At 35.4% G+C, this 24,549-nt stretch overlaps 4 protein-coding genes across 4 annotated transcripts in view; 2 read left to right on the forward strand and 2 right to left on the reverse strand.

Moving 5' to 3' along the window:
- The window catches only part of HELRODRAFT_181040 (hypothetical protein), a gene marked incomplete at both ends in the record, with an annotated part of 5,280 nt that extends 2,952 nt beyond the window's left edge, over positions 1-2,328 (forward strand). Inside the window, 2 exons of the mRNA XM_009030327.1 lie at positions 1,242-1,389; positions 1,884-2,328. Coding sequence (XP_009028575.1) covers positions 1,242-1,389; positions 1,884-2,328 — 593 coding nt within the window. The remainder of the gene's footprint in view (positions 1-1,241; positions 1,390-1,883) is intronic.
- Positions 2,329-3,324: 996 nt separating this feature from the next.
- On the reverse strand, positions 3,325-13,649 carry HELRODRAFT_194118 (hypothetical protein; the record flags this gene model as incomplete). Its single annotated transcript, XM_009030328.1, has 24 exons — positions 3,325-4,296; positions 4,466-4,642; positions 4,728-4,876; positions 4,953-5,069; positions 5,472-6,644; positions 6,915-6,985; positions 7,180-7,323; positions 7,562-7,641; positions 7,838-7,955; positions 8,222-8,302; positions 8,462-8,599; positions 9,059-9,192; positions 9,517-9,573; positions 9,908-10,168; positions 10,504-10,763; positions 11,260-11,397; positions 11,606-11,690; positions 11,924-12,007; positions 12,212-12,337; positions 12,411-12,544; positions 12,678-12,792; positions 12,946-13,005; positions 13,313-13,374; positions 13,517-13,649. The coding sequence occupies 24 exons, from the start codon at positions 13,647-13,649 to the stop codon at positions 4,195-4,197; spliced, it is 3,999 nt and encodes a 1,332-aa protein (XP_009028576.1). The 3' UTR covers positions 3,325-4,194.
- Positions 13,650-14,376: 727 nt separating this feature from the next.
- Positions 14,377-21,436, forward strand: HELRODRAFT_181042 (hypothetical protein; the record flags this gene model as incomplete). Its single annotated transcript, XM_009030329.1, has 17 exons — positions 14,377-14,541; positions 14,637-14,740; positions 14,834-14,901; positions 15,066-15,253; positions 15,413-15,608; positions 15,809-15,928; positions 16,558-16,624; positions 16,794-16,879; positions 17,047-17,165; positions 17,246-17,743; positions 18,041-18,113; positions 18,240-18,427; positions 18,718-18,873; positions 19,318-19,776; positions 20,052-20,179; positions 21,055-21,127; positions 21,362-21,436. The coding sequence occupies 17 exons, from the start codon at positions 14,377-14,379 to the stop codon at positions 21,434-21,436; spliced, it is 2,763 nt and encodes a 920-aa protein (XP_009028577.1).
- A 1,373-nt stretch (positions 21,437-22,809) lies between these two features.
- On the reverse strand, positions 22,810-22,962 carry HELRODRAFT_89089 (hypothetical protein; the record flags this gene model as incomplete). Its single annotated transcript, XM_009030302.1, has 1 exon — positions 22,810-22,962. The coding sequence occupies one exon, from the start codon at positions 22,960-22,962 to the stop codon at positions 22,810-22,812; it is 153 nt and encodes a 50-aa protein (XP_009028550.1).
- Between the last annotated feature and the right edge of the window lie 1,587 nt (positions 22,963-24,549).

Genomic DNA, 24,549 nt, shown 5'->3' on the forward strand with positions numbered 1-24,549 from the left:
GTCGTCAGTATGTATGTGTTTGTATGTACGTGTGTGTATGTATGCGTTTGTATGTGTTTGTATGTTTGTATGTACGTATTCATGTATAGTTTTAAGCGTGTTTTAGTATTTTTGTATACATGTAATATATCTTTTCAGGGGTATAAGTATTTATAAATTGATTTTCAACTTTATAATAATTATCCCCATCGTCGTCGTCATCACCATCATAACCACCACCACCACTATCATCATCATCATCATCATCATCATCATCATCATCATCATCATCATCATCATCATTGCCATCCCTTTTATCGTCATCATCATCATCATCATCACAACTTTCATCGTCATCATCAGCATGACAAGAACGTGAGCAATTTAATTAAATGCGATAGAAGTCAAAAAACAAAGAGATAAAACAGCCAAAAGAGTAGGTCTTTTGAAAAAAAGAGTGGCCTCTCATACGTTCATTCATTTATTGATTCGTTCGTTTGTTCACTCATTCATCTCATTTCTATCTATGTTTTCATTCACTCATTCATTAACTAATTTATTTATTAAATCATTCATTTCTGAAATTTATTGTTCATGTACTAATTTGTATATTTATTCATTTACTGATTCATCCATCCATTCATCCGTCTATTATTCTAACAATTTATTCGTTTATTTGTTCATTCACTCATTCATTCATTTATTCATTTATCTATCCTTCCATCCATCCATCCATTTATTTTTCCTGCCATTTATTATCTCCTTTTCTCACCAATCTATCAATCAATTTATTAGTACAATTATTTCCTAAGTCCAACCATCCATCTATATTCAGATAGTAATTTCTTCAATTATTTATTCATCCATCCATTTACATCCATTCATCGGTCATTCATTCATTTATTCATCCATTCAAATGTTCATTCATTCACTCATTCATTCAAACATTCACCTGTTTATCCTTTTATCAGTCCGTTCGGTTTTCAATGCTCTGTCCCATTAATTCAATTTTCCATTTACAAATATTTTTATCAATACATCCAGTCTTTTTTTATTTATTCATTCATTCATCCATCAATCTATTCATCCATTTCTTCATTCCTCAACTCATCCATCCATCCATTCATCAATCCATCCATCCATCCAAACATCAAACTATCTATTCATACATCCATCTATCCAACCTTCAATCTATCCACCATCCAACTATCAATCTATCCACCCATCCATCCATCAATCTATCCATCCATCCATCCGAAAAGGAAAAGAAAGTTTGATGTCCTCGACCGGAAACAAACACGTCGATGACGTCATCTCGTTCGGATTGTTGTTCGCGGTTTCTATTGGTGTGGGAGTTGGTGTGGTACTCGGCGGCATCCTGCTGTTTCTGGCTACGAAGTACTTTAAAAAGTAAGTACCACGTGCGTGTGTGTGTATGTGCGCGCGCGCGCGTGTGTGTAATGTAACAGACAAGTAGGATCATGTTCTTATAAAAAAAAGCAAGCCAGTGGTCTCGTCAACTTTCTTTATCAAACTTAAACAGATATGTACCATTTATCAGGAGTGTAGGCATACATAACAACGCATATGTATGCACATACACACAAACACACACACGCACACACACGCACACACACATGCACACACACGCATACACAATTGATTACATATGCATCAACACTGAGCGCCTACTTCTTAGATGTATGTATAAGTCATGTCTAAGACATGAGTGCGCCGTATTTATAAAATTAATTTGTTGGAGCGTAAAGTAATTATTACCTAGCTGCATATCACACTGAAACGTTTTTATGACATAATTATTATTAATTATATCATTTATAATTATGCTATAATTGCAGTTGTAATAAAAATTTTCAATATAACATCATTTGCGTTCAAAGCAGGTTCAAAGGTTCACAAAACCGTAGTGCTGGTTACATTCAACCCCGTGAACAATACGTCTGCCTTGGTAACAAACACCCTCCCACTTCCTTCACGTCGACCAATCACAACACGAGAGCCGGATCCTCAGCCAATCAGAGTAAAGTACATCGGCCGACCAGCTTATCACAGTGGTGTTCGATAGACTCGCACATATCAACGGCCAATAAGAGTTGCGAATCAGAGCTAAGCCAGGAACCCATTTGCAGATTTCCAACAAATCAGACAATTTCGTCATCAATCAACTGGCCACTTATAGTTTCTGAAACCACGCCCATGCACGAAAGAAACGATGTGATTGGTTGCTGCAAGATGACCACATCGTTCAACCAGCCAATAGAAACAATCACGTGTCCAGAGTGCAACCTCGTCAGGAACCCAGTGATCAATTCGACGAATTTAAATTGAGATTATACATAAAAAACGAATTATATTAAAAATATTATCACTTTTATAATAATAATTATTATTATTTATTTAAATAAAAAAATGTATATAAAGTGTCTTTTATAATAACGTAATGATAGCATAACGACTGTGTTTTTCCCGCATGTAATGTGCATGTTTCAAGATCACATGTATCATTTAATAATTACAACAACGACAACAAAATTTTTTATAATTTTGACGATAATAATGACAATATTAATAATTTAGAAAAAAAAAACAACCAACCGATTCATCACAACAACTTGAAATTGATTCATAACTCCAGAGTCGCAGAGATGAATGTATGAAATAAATCACATCATCATCATTGGTCGTTCGTAAACTATTGTTCTCTTTTGGCTTCACGAAGATCAGCAATTCAGAGTTAAGTTGGCGTATTGTTTACCGTTCGTTAACTATTTTAATCTAACAATCATGAAATCTATTTTAAAAATGTAAGATGCTGTTGTTTCCGGTTTGTGAGATCCTCAAACGATTTAAAGTCAGCCATGAGTTCGCGTACTATAGTTCAATTACTCCTTAAAAAAACGCAGGTACAAGTCGGTACGCTTGATCATACACTGGCTAACACTAATGTTAAACTTTGAAACAAACATTACCATTGAGATCAAAGTTATATCTCATATCTTATATAACTGTTATCCTATATCTAAATTAAACTATATCTTACATAAATTATATCTTAGATAACTTACATCTTATATAACCGATATCATATTATAACTGATATCATATATAATTTATATATCAGTGATTAACACCGGTTATGATACCTGAAATTTGCTACTTGCCTAAACACTTCGAAAAGCCGTACGCTCTGCTTTCGTACTATCGGCAGATCTTTCAGAAAAACTTTTGTTCTAAGCTAAGCTTAAGTTTTTTATAGGAGCTCTTTGCCTTGAAAACCTTAATGTTTCTGATGTGATTTGTCTTGTAATGATAGCATGAACAATGTACGTAATGTAATGTGTATTTACAGATCACAAATATCATTTAACAGCAACTGATTGTAATAACAATAACAAATAGATTAATAATTATGGAGATAATTGCAATAATATTAATAATTAAAGAATATATAATCGATTTATTAGAATAATTTACAAATAAAATGAATAGCATATATAGAATCAAATAACATTGGTGTAGAACTTAGTTTATTATGTATGTGTATATATGTGTGGATGTGTAATTTGTATACGTATATAGAGACAACAAATTTGAAGTAATATTAATATAATTTAAAATTGGAAAACAAATAAATAAAAACAATCAAACATACAACACAACTTTGAATTTAAAGTAAACCAACAAGAATGTATGCATGCATGTGTTGTGTGTGTTTGTGTGTCTGTACGTGTGTGTGTTTAAGCGTTATTTTATACGTAATGTATGTAAAACAAAGAAATAATAAAATTTAAAATACGTTGAGCAGCTTTAGAATCTATGTAATCAATAATTTAAATTTAAATTCAAACAAGGATACATCCATTTTTAGATGAAGAGGAGTTGAAAAAGTTACGTTAAGATGATGATGTCAAACTAATTCTAATAAACATTGAAAAGTTCTAAAGAAGTCGTAACTTAATCTTAATATAATGTAAGTAAGTTTCCGTAAAAAATCTCAACCAATATCAATCAACCGATCGACCAATCATTCAACCAACCAACAAATCAACCAACCAATCGCTCAACCAGCCTCTAACAATAACTGAAGCATTAATAATAATAATAATAATAATAATAATAATTAATAATAATAATTATTATTATTATTACAATAATAATTATAATAATAATTAGTAATAATAATCAATAATCATTTCAGCACAATGACTTCATCCCTGTTTCCTCAAATTCTGACCAGGCATCATTGAGTTCTATGAAGATGAGGCGGGCTAAATTCTCTTGCGGGTGGCCAGTCAGCTGTACGGTGTTTGCATAAATGAGTATCTATTTCTTCATTACCAACGCCATTGTATCATTATTATCATCGCCATTGTCATTATCATCGTCGTTCTAATCATCGACAGACCACAAATCAACCCCACCTTCCCAGGCTCTCAACCATGCAAAGCCAGCTATTGAAACAAACCTTGTCTGGATGTACGGACAGGACGGCCTTCCTGTACCACTTCTTGACCTGGTCACTGGTCACCAGCTGGTGCATGCCCACCTGTTTCCATCTGTCTTCCCCATCCCACAGGACCGTATGCAGGGAGCATAGAAGGGCGCGAATGTTTCGCTCTTTGCCCTCTATCCATTCTCGAACCTGGCAAGCGTTTGAGAAATTGAAAAGGTGGGAAGGTGAGGTTTATTATTAAACAAATAAACCGCCAGACAATCAACAATCTAACCTTCAATCTCTCCGGATCAATATCCTTAGCATCTAACTCCCTCCTCATCTCTTTTATAGTCTTCGGTTCCTTCTTGGCGGAAGAGGAAGTGAACGAGTGGCCGCCCAGCAGATCTTCAAATGCGTCTTGCGGTACAGCGGGTTTCACCCCTTATCAGTGTAGTAGGTGGGAGAAATCAATAAATGCGCCACCCCCGATAATGTACAAACAATTATAACAACAAACCGAATCCTTTCTTAAGTCCCCTGTCCTCCCTACCGCCGATAACGCTTGAAAAAGCACTTCCTGTCGTTGATGTAGTAGCCGCTGCTGAAGCAGCTGTTGTAGCTGCTGAGATGTTGGCTGAAAATAACGATTACTATGATGAAAATTATAACAATGACCTTAGCGTGTGTACGTGAATGTGGGAATGTGCATGTATTAATGAGTGTAACATGCCTAATACACACACCCACACAAACACACACACACCACACACACACATACATACATAAATACGCAAATACACACCAATACACACCCTTTTGGAATGTTGATTGTTGTTTTGATGGCTGTGCTGCTGCTACTGTTGGTCTATTGAATGTTGTTGACGGTTTTGTTGCTGCGGTAGACATGCTGAAACCTTCATTAGAAACCGGAAACATTTATTTAGATTTTCATTCGTCTCAAGTAAATAAAAAAAAGACAAAATAAAATATTACATCAAAAGAAGAATGAAATAAAACTAATTACAAAGAGATAAACCTAAATCTTGGAAAGGGTCAAACGTATTCTGTTGAGTAGCAACGGCAGGCTTGTTGAATGCAACAAAACTAGACGGTCTAGGTATGGAAGTTGTTGTTGCAATGTTGTTGTGAGTCCACGTACCAAGCAGGTCATCTGAAGAGCCAGCCTTTGCGGTAGACTTGTTGTTGATCAACAATTTGTTGCCCAACAATGTCGTGTTTGTTGCTGGAGGAGGAGGAGGAAGAGATTGTTGTTCAGGGGTTGATTGCGTCATCGTGTCAAGGAAATTGAAGAAATCCACGTCACCTGTGCTCCTTTCGTTGGTTGCTGTAGTGGTCGTTGTAGTAATCGTCGGGTTTTTTGAAGTTGTAGTTGCTGGTTTTGTTGTTGTTGTCGCTTGTTGTTGTTTGTTCTGGAAAGGATCGAATGATGAATGGAAAGAGAGAAATTCCTTGTCTCGCTGCTTTGCATCGTCTTTGTTGCTGATGTTGCTGTCTTCAAGGTCGTCAATGAGCAACATGTTGAAGGGGTTGTTGCTTTTTGATGTTGTTTGTAGCTGCTGTGGTTGCTGCTGTTGCTGCAGCTGTGGTGACTGGTCAGTAAACAAGTTGAAATAATCTACATTTGCTTCATCTGTATGTGCCACATGTTGCTGTTGATGTTGCTCCGACTCATCCCTGCACATTTCCTCGTCATCATCAACAACGATCGTCGATTCAACATTCTTATTAGTTGCACTATCAACATTATTCTCCGCTGTTTGCCGGCCAAATGCTTCCCAATCGTCACCCAACAAGTTGGCCACTTTAACTTTGCTAGAGCCATCTTCCCCATCGTGATGGAACCGACTTTTCACACCATTGCCTACGTCATCATTATCATCATCTACGTCATCATCAACGAGCTTTAACTGGTTTATTCTCTCTTGAGAAAACGCATCGAAATCGACGCTTTCTGATTGGTTTGATTTAATTAGCTCCCGGGGGTGAGGCCTGCTCTGGTTGGTTGCTATTTTCGGAGGGAGTGGTTTTTCTGGAGGAGCTCGTTTCACCTTCGGTTTTTCCGCGGGGACATTGAGAGGAACAAAAAACTTGGACTGCGGTTTTGGAGATGATGAGTCGTCACTGTTTTGGCGGTTCATCAGCTTCGGAGATGGGTGGTGGCTAGTCGACCGTCTGTCTCTGCTGCCATCTGCCAAGTAAAATATCAACAGGAAATGGAAATCACGTGATGTATGTGATTGAAGAAACAAAAAACGAGAATATTGTAGAGATACTTCTCCATAAAAAACTACCAGTATAGAATCAACAACTGCAAAATCAGTGCAACTACTACTACTACTACTACTACTACTGCTGCAACTACTACTACCACTAACAACAACAACAACAATAATAATAATAATTATGATAATAATAATAATATAATAAGTATGAATAATAAAAATTATAACAGTCTAACCAATGTTGGAGAGTTCCCTGGCCAGGTTGATGTACTCGTTTTCGCTGGTTATCAGGGCTGTATAAAACGGCCTGCAAGATGAAATAATTACGCAATTAATATTATCATCATCTTTTATAATTATTAAAATTATAAAAAAATATTAGTTATTATTATTATTATGATAATTATTAATTACGTCATGACAACACCGAGAACAATAATGAGGATAATTGTGAATGAGCTAGTGACGATAACAAACAGCCCTAAGGGTATCCATTTCAACCTGCTCCTATGCATAGCTGCAAGCATCTCCTTCATCTGATTGTTGGGCGGAACTTCCTGCGACGTCACAGAAAGTTCAAGGTCGACCTCGAACTCTTCAGGGTACTTTGCATCTTGTTGTGGGTCAAGATTATCGAGGTCAGTTCTGTTTCGATTAAGTAGGTCAGATCAGATCGTCATTATTAAGTAGGTCAGATCAGACTATCATTGTTATAATTATTATTAGTAGTAGTAGTAGTTGAATTACGATTAAATTATGTAAAAGGTTATAATTATTTGTGAATAATTATTTATAATAATTAATTTTTATAGTTGTAACGAATGAAACAGTAAGAAATGGATGACAGATGAACTTAATTGTAAGCGAAAGAGAAGGGACGAACATTTGAAAGTTGATATTTTTAACAGAGTCCTCTATGAAGCCAGCATTGAACTGAATTTGAAATATCTTCACTGACGTCATCTACAATTCATAATACAATTAATTCACAATTAATTCATAATATAATCAAAAATATTTTAGATAAGCAATGCCAAAGATTCCGAGTTCGAAATCCAGTTGATCCCTTAAATATAACTAACAAGCAGATAAAAAAAACCTTTACATAGGTTACCCCAAAAAATAATATTAATCAGCAAATTATGCTAATTAGCGTGACCTTTCCTTGAACTTTGGAGCCGATAGTTGACCTAGCGTGGTAGAGGATGATGGTGACGTCATCGGTCACCATGGTGTCTAGTTCCAGACGCACCCTGCCGTCCCCTATGACGTATGACCTAGGAAGTGCGATGATGATGATGATGACAGTATGGTGATGATTACAGTGGTGGTAATGATGATGATGATGATACTGATGTCGAAATGAAGATGCCGTTAATAATGGAAACGATATGACTGAAAGTTCAAGGCCGACCTATTCATTTTGCTTGAAAATTGAAGAGGGCTATGATGACGAAAGCAACAGCATAATTATGACGTCATCGTCAACAACAACTACAACAAGCAAACAAATGAACGAACAAACAAACGAACAACGACAAACTTCATGGAGTCATAGTCCTCGCTACTGACAAATATCTTCTCATCGCCAACATACACTTCGATGTAAGGTCTACAGCCTGTCCTAATGAAGTCGCGATGAGACGTCCCAGCGATGATGATGACGTAATCATATCAATAAAAACAACAACAACAACAACAACAACAACGTTAACAATAACAACAACAACAAACCACATTAACGACGTAATAATCCTTCATAGCAACGACAACGCAGACGTACTTCATCTTATTAAATAGAGGGACAGGCTGTATTGTGATTCGCCGCAGAGTTACAAAGTTGTTGTTGGGTAGTTGTGAGGACGACGACGACGATGATGATGACATCCTATTAGCTATCTGGTTTATGTAGCCTATGTATCTAGGTGAAATTGAATGAAATGCGTTTCAAATCGTAGATTTTGTTGCTATGATTTCAAGACGCTGGTTGGTTTAATGATTGAATGATTGATTGAAGGGATCGAATGAATGAATGAATGAATGAATGAATGAATGAATGATTTGAAAGATTGATTGAATGAATGAATGAATGAACGAATGAATGATCATGTCATCAAGATGAAAGATTAACAGATGGTGATGAAAAACTGAAGAAAATAATATTATCATTGTCATCATAACGTATGTAATCATCATCGTCGTCGTCGTCAGCACCATCTTCAACAGCGGCAGTAGCAGCAACTTCATCAGCTGCAGCAACAGCAGCAGCAGAAATATCATCATAACTACCATCAACTACAACAACAACAAAATCATCGCAACAATAACAACGACAACAACAAAGACAACAACAACAACAATGACAACAACAACGACGAACCTCAACTGAGAGGCGGTGAGTTTAGGATTGAACCTTCTGCTAGAGAACAATGAGACGGCCTGCATGATGTCATCGACCAGACGACAGTAACAAAGAAAGGAGCACGTGACCGTCGCCGAGATGTTCCCGCCGTTCTGAAGTATTATTAGAGAATAATAAAAAGATAGATAGATTGATAGCTATATAGATAGACAGATAGAGAGAGAAAGAGAGAGAGAAAAAGAGAGAGAGAGAGAGAGAGAGAGAGAAACAGAAAACATGTTCCTGTCATTTTAAAACTTTAAAAATGTGTGTTGAAAGACAACATAATGAGGAAAAAAGAAGAGAAGGAAGGAGAAAAAAGAGAGCGAGAGAGAGAGAGAGTAAAAGTGAAAGTAGAAGAACAAATAAAAATGATCGAATTAGCAGCAGAAGCAGCAGCAGAAGCAGCAGCAGCAGCAGCAACAAGAGCGACCAACCAAGCAATGCAGCACGACGACGTTGTGGTGCGATTGCGACAGCCACTTGTACATGTTCTGACAGATGGATAACAACAAGGCTAGAGGTGGCGCTTTATTCATCCTCCAGCCACATTCTGATACCTTCAATCCATCGTTTAATCAACTAATCAATCAAACAAACAATCAGACTCTTCTCAATCATTTGCATTGTAAAAGAGAACTTACAAACCAGCCAGACAATCAATCGGTCAACCAACAGCATGCCAGGAAACCTATCGTTCAGTCAATCAATCAACCAACCAGCCAATGAACTTACTCTATTCTCAAACTTGGCAGCCTTATAATGAGTGTTAGATAGATTGTAGACAGCATAAGCACACGGATGTTTATTATCTAGGTACATTCTGACGTCATCAATATGGTTGCGCGTGCTCGAGTCGACGCCATCGTGCGGAAATGACGTCACGATCAACCTGCTAGTCAGGTAGCTCAAGTCCATTGTTGAGTTGTTGTTCGACGACGACGATGATGAAGGCATACTGGATTGACTGTTGATTGTTTTGATGAATGAGAAGATGGCTGGTAGTCTCAGTTGTCTGTTTTGTCTTCGATCGGATTTAAATGCAATCATCATACATACACATGTGAGTGTGTCAGCACATGCATGTCTCTGTGTGTGTGCGTGCGTGTGTGTGTATTTGTGTGTGTGTGTGTCTGTGAGAGAGAGAGAGAGAGAGAGAGAGAGTGAAAGAGAGAGAGAGAGAGAGAGAGAGAGAGAGAGTATGTGTGTGTTCGCAGGAGTGAATCGTGCTTCAAGTCAGTTTTTAAGATTACCAAAAATAACAATTCAACAATGGAACGGCCAAAGCATCATCACAAACATCAATGAACAACATCAGCCATGACAATAACATCATCATCATCAGCAGCAGCAGCAGCAAAAGCAGCAGCTACAGTAGCGACAACAACTAACGCGGATACACCACTGACAACTTTTGATGATACCTCCCTAACATTTTTCATCAGGCCAGCCGCACTCTCCTTCAGCTGGCCCAAAAAACCAAAACCTCCACCCCCACCACCGCTACTATTACTATTACCGCCGCCGCCACCACCATAACCATGTGGTAAGGACGGCGACCCTCTGCTCTGATTGGTCGATTGATTTAAGGTTACAGCCGTCGCTGTAGACAGACTGTTGTTGTTGTTGTTTGATGTGATGTTGTTGTTCGATGTTGTTGCTATACATGTCGGCACTGAATCTGCTGTAGTTGTTGGTGTAGTTTTAGGTGTAGTTTGTTTATTTATTTATTCATTGATTTATTTATTTAACAAACAAACTGTTGTTGTTGTTGTTTGATGTGATGTTGTTGTTATTCATTTATTACAAATCTCTTTTTAGTATAGAGGTTTCAAGAACAAACAAACAAACAAACAAACAAACAAACAAACAAACAAACAAACAAACAAACAAACAAACAAACAAACAAACAAACAAACAAACAAACAAACAAACAAACAAACAAACAAACAAACAAACAAACAAACAAACAAACAAACAAACAAACAAACAAACAAACAAACAAACAAACAGTGTATGTATGTAAGTAAACCTGGATTAACGCATCACACACACAGACGTTGCATGTAACAGGCACGGGCTCGAATCAAGTCGCAACGACAGTAGAGCCAGGCAGCTTAACCATTACACCATTGCCCCGTCACTAACTGAGAAAAATAATAATTGACAACAGTACAAACCATTATGAGAGAGATTTGTGCCATCAAAAATCAATGGTGATTCTGGGTTGACGTTGAATGTGGTTGCTAGAAGTTCGAGCTGTTCAACTATGTCCTCGATGTTTGGTCTTTCAAGAGGGTGTGGCTTCAACATCATTTCTGAAAAGTAAGGAGGATGGCAGTGGGAGTAGATAGAGAGAAGAGAAAATTGTTTTTTCATTCGGAAGTTCATTTGTCTGTTTGTTTCTCTAATTAATACATCCAGCAATACATTCACTTACACACACACACACACACACATCCACACACGCACACAGACGCACGCACACGCACACATACGCACACACATACGCACAAATTAACTAACTAATGAGACTATGGAATTCAGTGAATTGTGTGTCAGTAGGAGGTATTGTGAAGTTGGCATTTATAATCCTCAACTTTGCAGAGTCCTCAAAAGGATGTACGTTGAAACATAATGCATATAAGATGCACCCTAGGGCCTGTGGGTAGTTCATTCGTTCATTCATTCATTCATTCATTCATTCATTCAATCCTTTCAATCCATCATTCAATTAACAAACCAACCAACCAATCAGTCCACCATCCAGTCAATCGAGTGAGACCAATCAACCAACCGACCATTCAGCAGCCAATCAAATAAGAGAAACCAACCAACCCAGACATCAGCCTGTTCATTGATTGGATAATTTTGATACAGATCCAACATCTCAGGTGCCCTATACATGGGGGTTGTGTTTTGGGCCATCTATAATTATTTTACAAAATTATTACAAATTATTAAAATGATTATAATTAATAATTATATAAACAAACCACCAGAAGCAAATGACAAAACGTTAAATGATGTTTCAAAAACCTATCTCATCTTACTTACAAAGGTTCTGAAAAAACCCCAAACAAATAACCACAAATAAAAAAAGAAATAAGATTAAGGTTCCAAAAAAAGTACCTCATCTTCCACAGTATTCCTCCTAGCAGTTGTCCAGGTGTCATCTGGATATTGAGCTAATGTCGTGCTACTACCAAAATCACATAACTTGACCCTGTTGTCACTGCTTAGGAGAAGATTTTCCAACTGCAATAATAATAACAATAATAATAATAAATATTTAATAATTAATAACAATAATAATAATTATAACCCTGACCTTAAGATCTCTATGTATGATTGGTGGTTTTAATTTGTGCATGTGTAAGACAGCTGAGCAGGTCTGGTAAAATATTTGCAGGACCAAATTTCTTGTCAGTGTCTGGTTTCTCATTGCTTTGATCAGCTCTCCACCTGATTTATGATAATATTATTATTATAAATTATGAATAATAATAATAATAATAATAATAATAATAATTATCGACCATCAAACTTAATCAAAACTTTGAAAAATGAATAAAAAAATTTTTTTTTTTACAAAAACCTGAACAAAATTCAGTTAAGAGGAGAAACTCAGCCTGCCCATGACCAGATTCTTCCTTGCCTACACTGGCAGCTGCTACAAACTCTATAATGTTTTTATGTCCTGAAACCTTTTTCTATTGTTTCAGGGTAGAAATTAATTTATTTTTTGTAAAAAATTTATAAAAACATTATAATAAAGTATTATAGTTATTATATTATGCTATAATTTTACGATAATTTTATTCATTTCGACATTTATTTGACCAATTTGTGAATAGCTAACTAACCAGAATGGTTATTTCTTGGATTATTGATTTGGTCTTCTCAGAGTCACTTGATAGAAGTCTCTAGAGAAAAGAGTTTATTTATAATAATTATTAAAATATCATTAAGAATGAAATAATTATAATATAATAAATATTATTATAGAATTATTTATTTATTGATTATCAATAACAATTATTAAATGAAGCCTTAACTTATTAATTCTTAAGCATTGGAATATAATGTTAAAGTGGCTTCAACTTAATAAATTGATATGTAAATCAAGCACTAATTTGTTTATTTTTTTTCATTAAAGTTTTCTATAATAATAATTAGTTTAAATTAACTTCTAAAAATAATACGACTATCCCCAACCAACCCCCAACGAACCTTCAATGCATATTCTTTCCCTGATTTTACATCTTGGGCCACAAAAACAAACGCAAACCCACCTAGAATGAAATCAATAAAATAAAAATGCCAAGAAAAGTTAACAAAACAAATAAATTGACATTTTTTTAAATTAATTAATTAAAAAATAATTCAATTAAAATCGGATTTTGATCAGGGAGCAGTCAGTGGACACATACACACCTTCTGCTATCATCCTTTTGACGCGTAGTTTTTGCCTCCCCATCTCGACATTCTGTCCGACAAAATCATTTTCACTATTTGAAGAAACCGTATTTCCTAAATATCCTAAAGCCGATTTGAAGAATTCGGCCATTATATTTTTTATTGATTTTTTAATTTAATTTTAAACCCTCTGACTGTTTATTTATTTTTTCATATGCCGTTTCATGAAAAAGGTCTCATTTCAGCAGTTCATTTGACACAAAAGTGAATAAGGTGCTATAAAAGTATTTACTGTACTTCAGGTTTTTTCAAAATTTTGATCAATTAATCAAATTATTCATTTAAAATACATTCTTTCAATTATTTTTTAAATAATAGAACTTAAGTTTTAATTTTGGACATTTAAAATTTGAAATAAAAAGTGAATTAGTTCTCATACAAACCGTTTCCATAGCAACCGTTTACAAGTTTATTTCACGTGTTTCTATATTATGTTCAACATTTTTTAATATATATTTTTATATAATTTTATTGAAATAATAATTTAATATTTAAAATATGAGCGCTAAAGTGCTGACAAAAGAACCAGATCCGATCAACAAACCCACTAAAAAACGTGGTAAATTAAAAAAATTTTTAAATTCTTAAATTAATTAAATTAAAGTTAATTAGTTAACTGTTAAACTAGGACTTTATTGACAATTTAAATTAAAATCAATCGTTTGATATATTATTAATGAACAAATAATAATTCAACATTTTATTCAAGAAAAAAGTTTTTTTTAAAAATGTATTCATATAAAATTCTCACACAATAATACCTAGCTTAATCAGTGATTTGTCACATTTCAATACTTTTTTCAATTTTTTTTGTAGAAATGAGAAAGAAAAAGGCAGATAAATTAGTAGGGAGAATAGAAAGTGCAGATTCTAAAAAATCCCAAAAAATTTTTAACCCAAACAAATCAAACCTAACAAAATCTCAACTACAGGCCATAAAATATGCTGAAGAGTTAAGAGTTCATGAAGGTGATTTGAAAAATGTTAGTAAAAAAATGAAAGTCTTAAATAATAATGTTATTAATAAATAATGATAATAATAATAATATCATTATTATTATTAATGATAAATATTTAGGTCCATGAGCCAAAAGAGACCAAAGAATCAGAAAAATGTCCCAATGTTAATGTCTACGCTGTCAAAAAATTGAAACTATTACAGCCTGCTCTCAATAAAGCCGAGTTTGTTTGTAAAATAGTTATAATGATAATGATAACAAAAGTAATAATAATAATTATTATTATATTTATCACTAATATAAATAATAAATTTAGATGCAAAGTTGTTGTGGCAAGACCAGCGCCACCAGATGCGCCTTTGAAGAATCCGACCATCAAACTAGGTTTGAAAATAAAAATTTAATTAATTAATTAATTAATTTACAATTGTTTCATTAGTATCTCTCAGAAATACCAAATCAACATTGTAAATACCAGTTCATCAACTCGTTTCACGCATAACCTACACGTAATGATGACCTCTCTAGTATTTTGAACTCGGTTACAGCAACACCAGTGGCAGACGTCTTTACCATTACACTGTATTGCAAACGAATACTTTTATTGTTTTTAAAAGATGAAAATGAGTTTTTAGGCGGAATTCAATTGAACGCCAAAGGACAAATAATTCCTTATGGCTTGCTTGGTAGTGTTGGTGATTTTGTAGCACAGGCCATGAAACGAGGAGTTAGCCAAGTTGGTGATGATGTTGATGGCGGTAGAAATGGTGGAAAGGATGGTGGAGGGGATGTTGTTGGCGTTGTTGAGAATAATTTTGGATCTGTTGTTGATTTTTTATTGCTGGAAACGTTGTTGATTTTAGCCACTAATCTTTCAACCGTAATGCAACTTCAGGACGTATTACGAAAGGTAATAGGCGATGGTGAGGACGAGAAACCGCCATCTAGCGAAGCCCCAGTGACGAATTTTGAAGTAAAAAAGAAAAAGAAGAAAAGAATATTCGGGACTGATTTACTTAGAGAAGATAAACCGTTGAGAAATTGGGAAAAGCACATGAGGATCAGAAGATACCAGCAAGAATATCTTGCTTGTTGGTTTGCTGGATGTTTTTACGATGTCGTCAATGACTTTAATGTCGTTGATGTTATTATGGCGGTTTGATGCCGTTGTTGTTTTTTTGTTATAACTTTTCCTTCTTTGCTTTTCTTCTTTTTTGTTGATATATATCGAAACTAATCACACACACACCACACACACTCACACACACACACACACACACACACATTAAAGGTATGCTGAATAAGAACGTTGAAGACTTAGCTATGAATCAGGGTGAGATGTTGAGAAAAGTGAGCGAACATCAGAACATCATTGACGCCACACTGCCCTTCTTAGAAGCAGGGAAAGGAGGTCTGGTATTATTATTATTATTATTATTATTATTATTATTATTATTATTATTATTATTATTATTATTATTATTATTATTATTATAACGAAATAACGCCTATTGGTTTTTACAATAATTTTAATTTGTCACTGTTTAAAGTTCCATGGCCGCTATCTTTTAATGATAAATTGATAAACACTGTTATAAGATTATCGTATGACATTTACTGTGACAGGAACAAGCTATGATGCTAATTAAATATATTTCACCGTTCTGCACTTAACTTCACAATGAGCAAAATGGTCTTAACCTTTAATATTATTTTATACAATTTTTAAAAATTTTATCATTATATATATATTTTTTTATCTATATATATATATTTTTTTATCACTGTCTGTTTTTTTTATGGTGAAAAATAAAAGATGTTCCCATTATTATTATTATTATTATTATTTTTATTATTATTTTTATTATTATTATTATTATTATTATTATTATTATTATTATTATTATTAATGTTGTTGTTATTGTTATTGTTAGTTGTTGTTTGTTTTGATGCCGTTGTTGTTTTGTTGCTATTGTTTTTACCAGTTGTTACCTTTAAAAAGCATTTCACGTAATTAACATAATTTATGTAATTATGCAGTGAGAGCTGGAAGTGAATTTTGGCAAGAGGCAGTGGTTGTCGGTTCTGATCCATGCACTGCTCTGCAGTAAGTATTTTTCATTTCGTTGATGCTGCTGATGTTTATGATGTTGATGTTGTTAGTTAATCATCATCATCTTCATCCTCATCATCCTCATCATCTTCATCCTCATCATCATCGTCCTCATCATCAGCGTCACCAACAAAAACTCCCCCACACTACCATTTACAAACAGTTCGACCCTGACCAACACGCAGAAGGGTTACGCCCCACCCATTTCGTTTGTTGATACGTCGTCGTACATTCTCTGCCGCGAAAAAGGTCTAACTCATTAGCATAAAATAACATAAGTAGCTTACATTAACATATAAGCAGCATACATTAACACACGCACATTAATGTACACATATTTACCTGTGCCCACATTAACATGTACATATATTAACTTATCAATGGGTGTAAATTAACATAAATTAACATAAATTTAGGCCTACAGAAGGACAGAATAGGTTTGAGCACGCACAAACCGTGGTTGAGGTCTAATTATTTGCAGCAGAGGATGCATCAGATCGACAACCTAGCCTACGAACTCAATCCACATATTCCAGTCGGTTGTTTGTTTTGTTTTGTCTTCGTTTCGTTTTGTTATCATTGTGTTTATTATTTGGATCCCTATTACGTTTTCAGCGAACGGATGGACTGATAGTACTAGGCCAGAATCATTCATCCATCCAGCAACAAGTGGAGTGCGACAAACTGAGGCGACTTTATAGATTTGGCACTGCAGTGGCTTCATTCGACATGAACAACAAGGACGACGACAACATTGGGGTTGTCACCAACCTCCAAACTTGTGATGATAATGATGGTGTTGGTGATTATGGTAGTGATCCAACTAGAAGACCGTCATCAGGAGCAACAACAACCGCGGCATTAACCCCAAGGTTACCGGTAACAAATTTTGACCCCGACGAGGGCATACCCCAGATCAGAAGGGTGCAAAACTTCGTCTGCGGTCCGTCAATTATTTTCGGCGACTTCCGGGCCACTTTTTGTGAAAAATGTCATAGGGGGGAGGATGAAGATGGCGCTGTCGGTAATGATGATGGTGATGCTGTTTTTGGTTGCAGGTGCAATCATGAGGATGTTGATGTGAGGCTGTTGATGGAATGTTCGATTAATCAGGTGGCAGAAGCTTGTCTCACAGTCGAAAATAATGGGACCACTACCATATTTTATGAGTGGAGGGTGAGTTAGTTAGATGATTGACTGGTTGGTTGGTTCGTCGTTGAATGATTGGCTGGTTGGTTGGTTAGTTAGATGATTAGCTGGTTGGTTCGTTGGTTGGTTGGGTGGTGGTTGATTTTATTTTTGTTTACAAAATTCATCTGTTAACGTATGTAATATAATTTAATGGTTATTATACAAGAACGTACACACACACACACACACACACACACACACACACACACACACAAACAGAAACAACAATGCAAGAATCCTTTTGATCTGGACGAGCCACTGATATCAAAATTCTATTTCAGTCCATCTCCAGGTGTTTATGTGTTTGTGTGTGTGTGTTTGTTTGTTAGTGTGTGTGTGTTTGTATGTCTGTGTGCGCGTCTATGTATGTTCGTGTCGGTTCGTTCAAATCAGTTTTCTCATGCTCACGACAATGCAGGTTTCATAATTCCCGGTGAAACAAGCGAGTTTCGGTTTCATTTCAAATCTCTTGAGTCTGGGATTTTCCAAGAATGTTGGTCATTCAAGACGCATCCACTGCTCAATGCCGGAAGGTCGTTGGGTGTGACCTTAAAGGGCGTGGTCGTCAGGGCCGATGACCATTTTTGGACCAGGCAGAGTATTGAGGTTGTCATTACGTACTGTCACAAACAGCTTACTAAAATAACAATTATAATTAGAATGATGGTGGTGATGATGGTGATGACGATGATGATGATGATGGTGGTGATGATGATGATGATGGTGATGGTGATGATGATAGTGGTGATGATGATGATGATGGTGGTGATGATGATGATGATGGTGGTGGTGATGAAGTTAAGGATTGGAATGACAATAATCACATTTATGATGACGACGACGACAACGATGATAATGATGATGACGTCATCAATCCTACTCCATCAAAAATTAAGAAATGTCTTTCCAAACGAGAATCGAACCAGATAGCCGAGAATATAGTGCGCAGTGTTCTGCTGAACGTCAACAAGATAACATCAGCCGTGCATGGGGCTACTTCACCGGTGATTCCCTTATTGGAAGTTGATATCTTCATTCAGAAGAACGTTCGAGTAAGTTTGTGTGTGTGTTTGTATGTGCTCTTGCGTGTGCGTTTTAAAAAGTGCTTTTAAGTTTATTTTTTAAATATTTAAAAATTAATAATAATATAATGCAGTTGAATATTTTAAACCGAGCAGAGGTTTGTATACAGCAAGGAATACTGCGATCACTTGAAGTCGCTCTACAAAGAAGTCGTTGAATTTAAGCGGAACCTAACTCTTGATGACAATGATAATAACATGGCAACGGCCACAACAACTATTACTGCAAGTACTACTGCTACTGCTGCTGCTACTACTACTGCCGCTACTACTACTACTACTACTACTACTAGTGCTGCTACTTCTACAAAAGCAACAGCAAAAATAATAGCTACTAATGTAAGCACAATGACTACAACATCGACAACAACAACAACAACAAAACCACTCCTAACGGTTCATATAATACCAAAGAAATTAAATGAAGACGATGACGTCACAAAGGCGGATATGACGTCAACGATGATGAGTAACATTCACGCAACGCTCATGTATAATAACATCAATGATCTAATTCCAACGACTAACATAAAACCTGTTACTAATTTTGAGCTTCCGGAAACAGCTCAACAACAAAAATCGGAAACAGGTCAGACACAACAAACACAACCGGAAGCAGGTCAACCAGAAGGACAACAAATCAGCAATCGAGAACCACGACAAGCAGCAAAAACAAACACGACACGACCAATAATAACCAACAGATCCTCAAATCCGGTAGAGCAAAACCAGACATTAAAACCATCATCGTCGTTATCATCATCATCATCGCCGTCCTCTTCTTTTTCCTCCTCCTCATCATCATCATCGTCATCTCAACCGATTGTATCAGTAGAAGATGTTTGGGATTTAGATGTCGACACTTTAAAATCGGTCAGACCATTCATCATCATCATCATCATCATCATTATCATTATCATCATCATCATCATTATTATTATTATTATTATTATTATTATTATTATTATTATTATTATTATTATTATTATTATTGCTATTATTATTGCTATTATTATTGCTATATATATATATTTAAAACTCAATTTTTATTAAACTTCATTTCTCATTTCTTATTATTTTGAATTGTATTTCGTCGATTGAATGAATAAAATATGTTCACATTATTATATATAATATTTTACTGGCAGTTGATCATGAGTCTGCCGGGGGACTGCGACGAGAGGGAGATGTGCCTAGAAAGGCTGAACGCCACTCTGCTGAAGATGTCCTACTTTGTGGTACAACCATGCCAGCAATCTCTCAATAATATACTGAGGTTAAGTAGTAGTAGTAGTAGTAGTTGTTGGAAAAGTAGTAATAGTAGTAGTTGTAGTAGTAGTGGTAGTTGTTGTAGTAGTGGTGGTAGTAGTGGTAGTAGTAGTGTAGTAGTTGTTGTAGTAGTGGTGGTAGTAGTAGTAGTAGTAGTAGTAGTAGTAGTCGTAGTGGTAGTAGTAGTAGTGACAGTAGTAGTGTAGTAGCAGTAGTATTGGTAATTTTTATGTCATCCAACCAAATGACCAAGTAGCGAATCAACACAACACAACTAACCAAACAACCGACAAACTAACTAACCAATTAATCAATCAACCAGCCAATCAATCAACTAATCATTCAACCAACCAATTAATCAATCAACCAACCAATCAATCAACTAATCATTCAACCAACCAATCAACCAACCAATCAGCCAACCAATCAGCCAAACAATCAATCAACCAACCAACCAATCAACCACGTAGCTACACGCGGGTCAACCAGTGCACAGAAGACATAACGAACGATGCCAATTTCCTTACAGAAAGCCAGCCAACTATATCAGCTGATGTTAGCATTGCTACCCCATACAAATAAAGCATAACTTGCGTATTAAAAGTTGCCTTTTAAAATGGTATTTTGGCGTATTAAATGCGTATTAACGGCGTATTTAAGACAGCTTAGGGCAGCTAGGTAGTGTAATGGTTAGAGCGTTTGGCTCTGCCGTTGCATAGACTGGCTTCGAACGCAAGCAGATCCTCGTCTATTGCATGCACTGTGAGGAGATACGTGGATTCAGGCGTATTCACATGAGTATCCACATGAATATTCACATGTTTCTCGTTGATACTTCTAAAAAATAATATTATTATTTAAAATTCTTATTTAGGTCAACAGACCAGCAACATCAGGCGGATGTTCCGCTAAATTATACGACGGCATCAAATATAAGGAGAAGTTCTACTCACTGGTCAGTTCATTTTGAATAAAATTAACATCTAATTTGCATCAATTAGTATAAGTTAACGTTAAATAAACTTTTTTGCATGTAAAACTAACATTAACTTATTATTGAGTTGGATCAATTTTTCCATCAATCCATCCATCCTTTCATACATTCATTATTAACTCATCCATTTATCTATCCATCCATCTATTCATCCATCTATCTAATTCATTCATTCATCGATGAATCAATCGACAGGCCCACAACACGATACTGAACTTGACCTCTGACCTAGGCCTCTTTCTCGATGATGTCACATCCCTGCTGACGTAATACGACCAAATATAACGTCATATTGTTGCTGTCGTCATTACAACCAATTATATTTAATTAGCTAATTAATTAATTAATTGACCAATTAAACTGTGAACGTAGTTAGTTTTGATTAATAATACTGCTAACTAAAAGTTCGTTTTGATTGAACATTAATCCATGTTTATTTATTGGTTTTATTTCTTCTGTCATTCTTCTGTTCAATCATTCATCATTCATTTATTAATTAATTAAATAATTCATTCATCCATTCATACATCCATTCATACATACATTCATTTATTTTGAATAATTTTTTCTACTTGAATAAAAGGCTTTACTTGAAAACGCTTCAATTTTATTATATAAAAATTAACACTAATTATAACACACACTCAAACAAACACACACTCACACACACATTCAAACACACACTCACACACACATTCAAACACACATACACACACACTCAAACACACAGAACCACAAACATTGGCACGCACGCACACAAATACACACATTTACATACTCATAAACGCGTATACCTGGTATAATAATTTTTCTCATTTATAATTGTTTCATAATTATCAATATTTATTATTATTATTTTTAATTATTATTTTTATTATTTGCTTTAAAAATTATTATTAATTATATTTAATTATAAAATTATATTTAATTATTAATATTTATTGTTATTATTTTTAATTATTATTTTTAATTATTATTTTTAATTATTATTTTTATTATTTGCTTTAAAAACTCCGCAAGAAAGAGCAACGTAATAACATCACAAAGCATACACAGTAGTACAAAATAATTACGATAGCCAGGTTGATGGAGATGAATGAGTGAATGAATGAGTGAATGAAGGAATGCACGAATGAATGAATGAATGAATGGATGGATGGATGGATGGATGGATGGATGGATGGATGGATGAATGAATGTTCATTCATTAATTGTAAATTGGTTGATTGATTTATTGACTGACTGACTGAATAATTGATTGATTGACTGAAGAATTGCTTATTATATATATATATATATATATATATATATATATATATATATTTCACATACATGAAGAATTCTACTTAATTCACCATCACGATAATGTCAATAAATAGATAACCATTTTTTACAATAATGAAACAATGAAATCAATTAATTGTTATAATTACAAACTGACTGATGTTAATGTACCAGAAATTCAACACACACAAACACACACACACACATACTCACACAATTATACTCCCATATAAACATAAACAGACATATCTATATATAATACGCATATACACACGTACAAAACAAACACACAAACAAACAAACACACAAACAAACAAACACAAACAAACAAACACACATACACATACACGCACATACGTCTAATAATGCATCACATGAGATGAGAACGATTGACTGTCGCTACATTTCAGACCACACAAGTTACATTGCCAGGGGTCGTTAATGTTGTGTAGACCCATGTGTAAATAGTAAGAGGTTTTCTCACTGAATATCAGTTCGCAGTGCACACACATTGATAATTTTCCCGCGTTTTTGCGCACGTAATTTAGAATGACGTCATCGTCGTTGTTATTGTCGTTGTCGTCGTCGTTGTCGTCTTCGCTGCTGCTGTGGTTGTTGTGGTTGGAGGCTGTGACGTGTCGTTGTGGAGATGTGAGTCTCTTGTTGCCGGTACGTTTTAGGTTTTTGAAAATTTTATGGCAGTAATCGTAATGCTTGATGGAGTCGTATTTGTTTGTTGATGTTGTTGTTTTTACGATGTTGTTGTTGTTTGAAAGTTTGTTGTTGTTGGGGATGTTGTTGGTGTTTGTTGTTTCAAATTCTCCGTGCATGCCTGCAACTTTAGAGTCGTCACCCGTGAAAACATCAACCGGGGATAATGACATCGGTCTCTGTTGTTGTTGATGTTGTTGTTGTTGATGTTGTTGTTGTTGATGTTGTTGTTGTTGTTGATGTTGTTGTTGGTAGTGTTTAGTTTGTTTTCTAAGCGCCTGTTGCATAAACGCATGGGGGAAAATGATTCCAGGAAGGCTGTTGATGTTGTTGCTGCTACTGTTGCTATTGGTGTTGCTGTTGAGAAATTGTTGTGAAAACAATTGGAAGGGTGTGTTGCTGATGGCGGAAGTAGCAGAGGACGAATATGATTGGTCGAAGTGTTGGCTCGTTAATTTATTCATGTAGAGCATTGAAAACATCTCAGCTGCTGGTAGCGCTCTTGCCAGCGGTGATGATGATGACAGTGTAGCTACTGATGATGATGACGAAGTCGGTGTTGATGATGATGCCGGTGATGATGATGATAGTAATGACAGTGGTGGTATCGGTAATGATGATGATAACGGATATGATGAGGACGATGATGACGCAAATAACGCAGACAATGGCAAGGACTTCAAGAATGATTGGTAGATCTTATCACTGTTCAGCATATCATTGCTGATATCATCCCCACCGCCATCATCATCATCATCATTCCTATCCTCATCATCATTATCACAACTAATATCAGATGTATTTTCATTGCTACAAGCACGTTTTGATGTTTTGTGAGCAGCAGTCTGGCCCTTACTGCTGCGAAATTGGGTTCTCTGTGGAACCATTGAATACCTTGCCTGGCTAGATCTAGGCCTGACATCGAGATGGATCTTTTTGGCACCTTTCAACTCATGCAAACATTCCACGGAATAGGATTTGAATAGTTTCTTCTGTTTCGTCAGGTCGAAATCATGAACAAATTGGCCGGGTGAAGTCTGTTTTGTCATTTCTGTAGGTTTTAGTGCGCTTTTGTTTCTGCGTTTTTTGGTGATCAGGGTGTCGTCGTTGTTGTTGCTGTCCATATCATATTTTTTATAATTTCTATTGTTATTAGTTATTATTAATTTGGGTTTTTCCAGGTTGTTGTTTAGTTTCATTTTCTTCCGTTTCAGTTTTCCGTGTTTACTCTCTGACTGATGATTCTTTTTACTCAGTTGGACATTTCCTTTTGATCTGTTGTCCGCATCATCATCATCGTCGTCGTCGTCATTCTCATCATCATTTAGGACATAACTATTATTATTGATATTCCGTTTTGATTTGTCATCGTCATCATCATCGTCGTC

The sequence above is a fragment of the Helobdella robusta genome (genome assembly GCF_000326865.2).
Source record: "Helobdella robusta unplaced genomic scaffold HELROscaffold_67, whole genome shotgun sequence".
NCBI lineage: Eukaryota > Metazoa > Annelida > Clitellata > Rhynchobdellida > Glossiphoniidae > Helobdella > Helobdella robusta.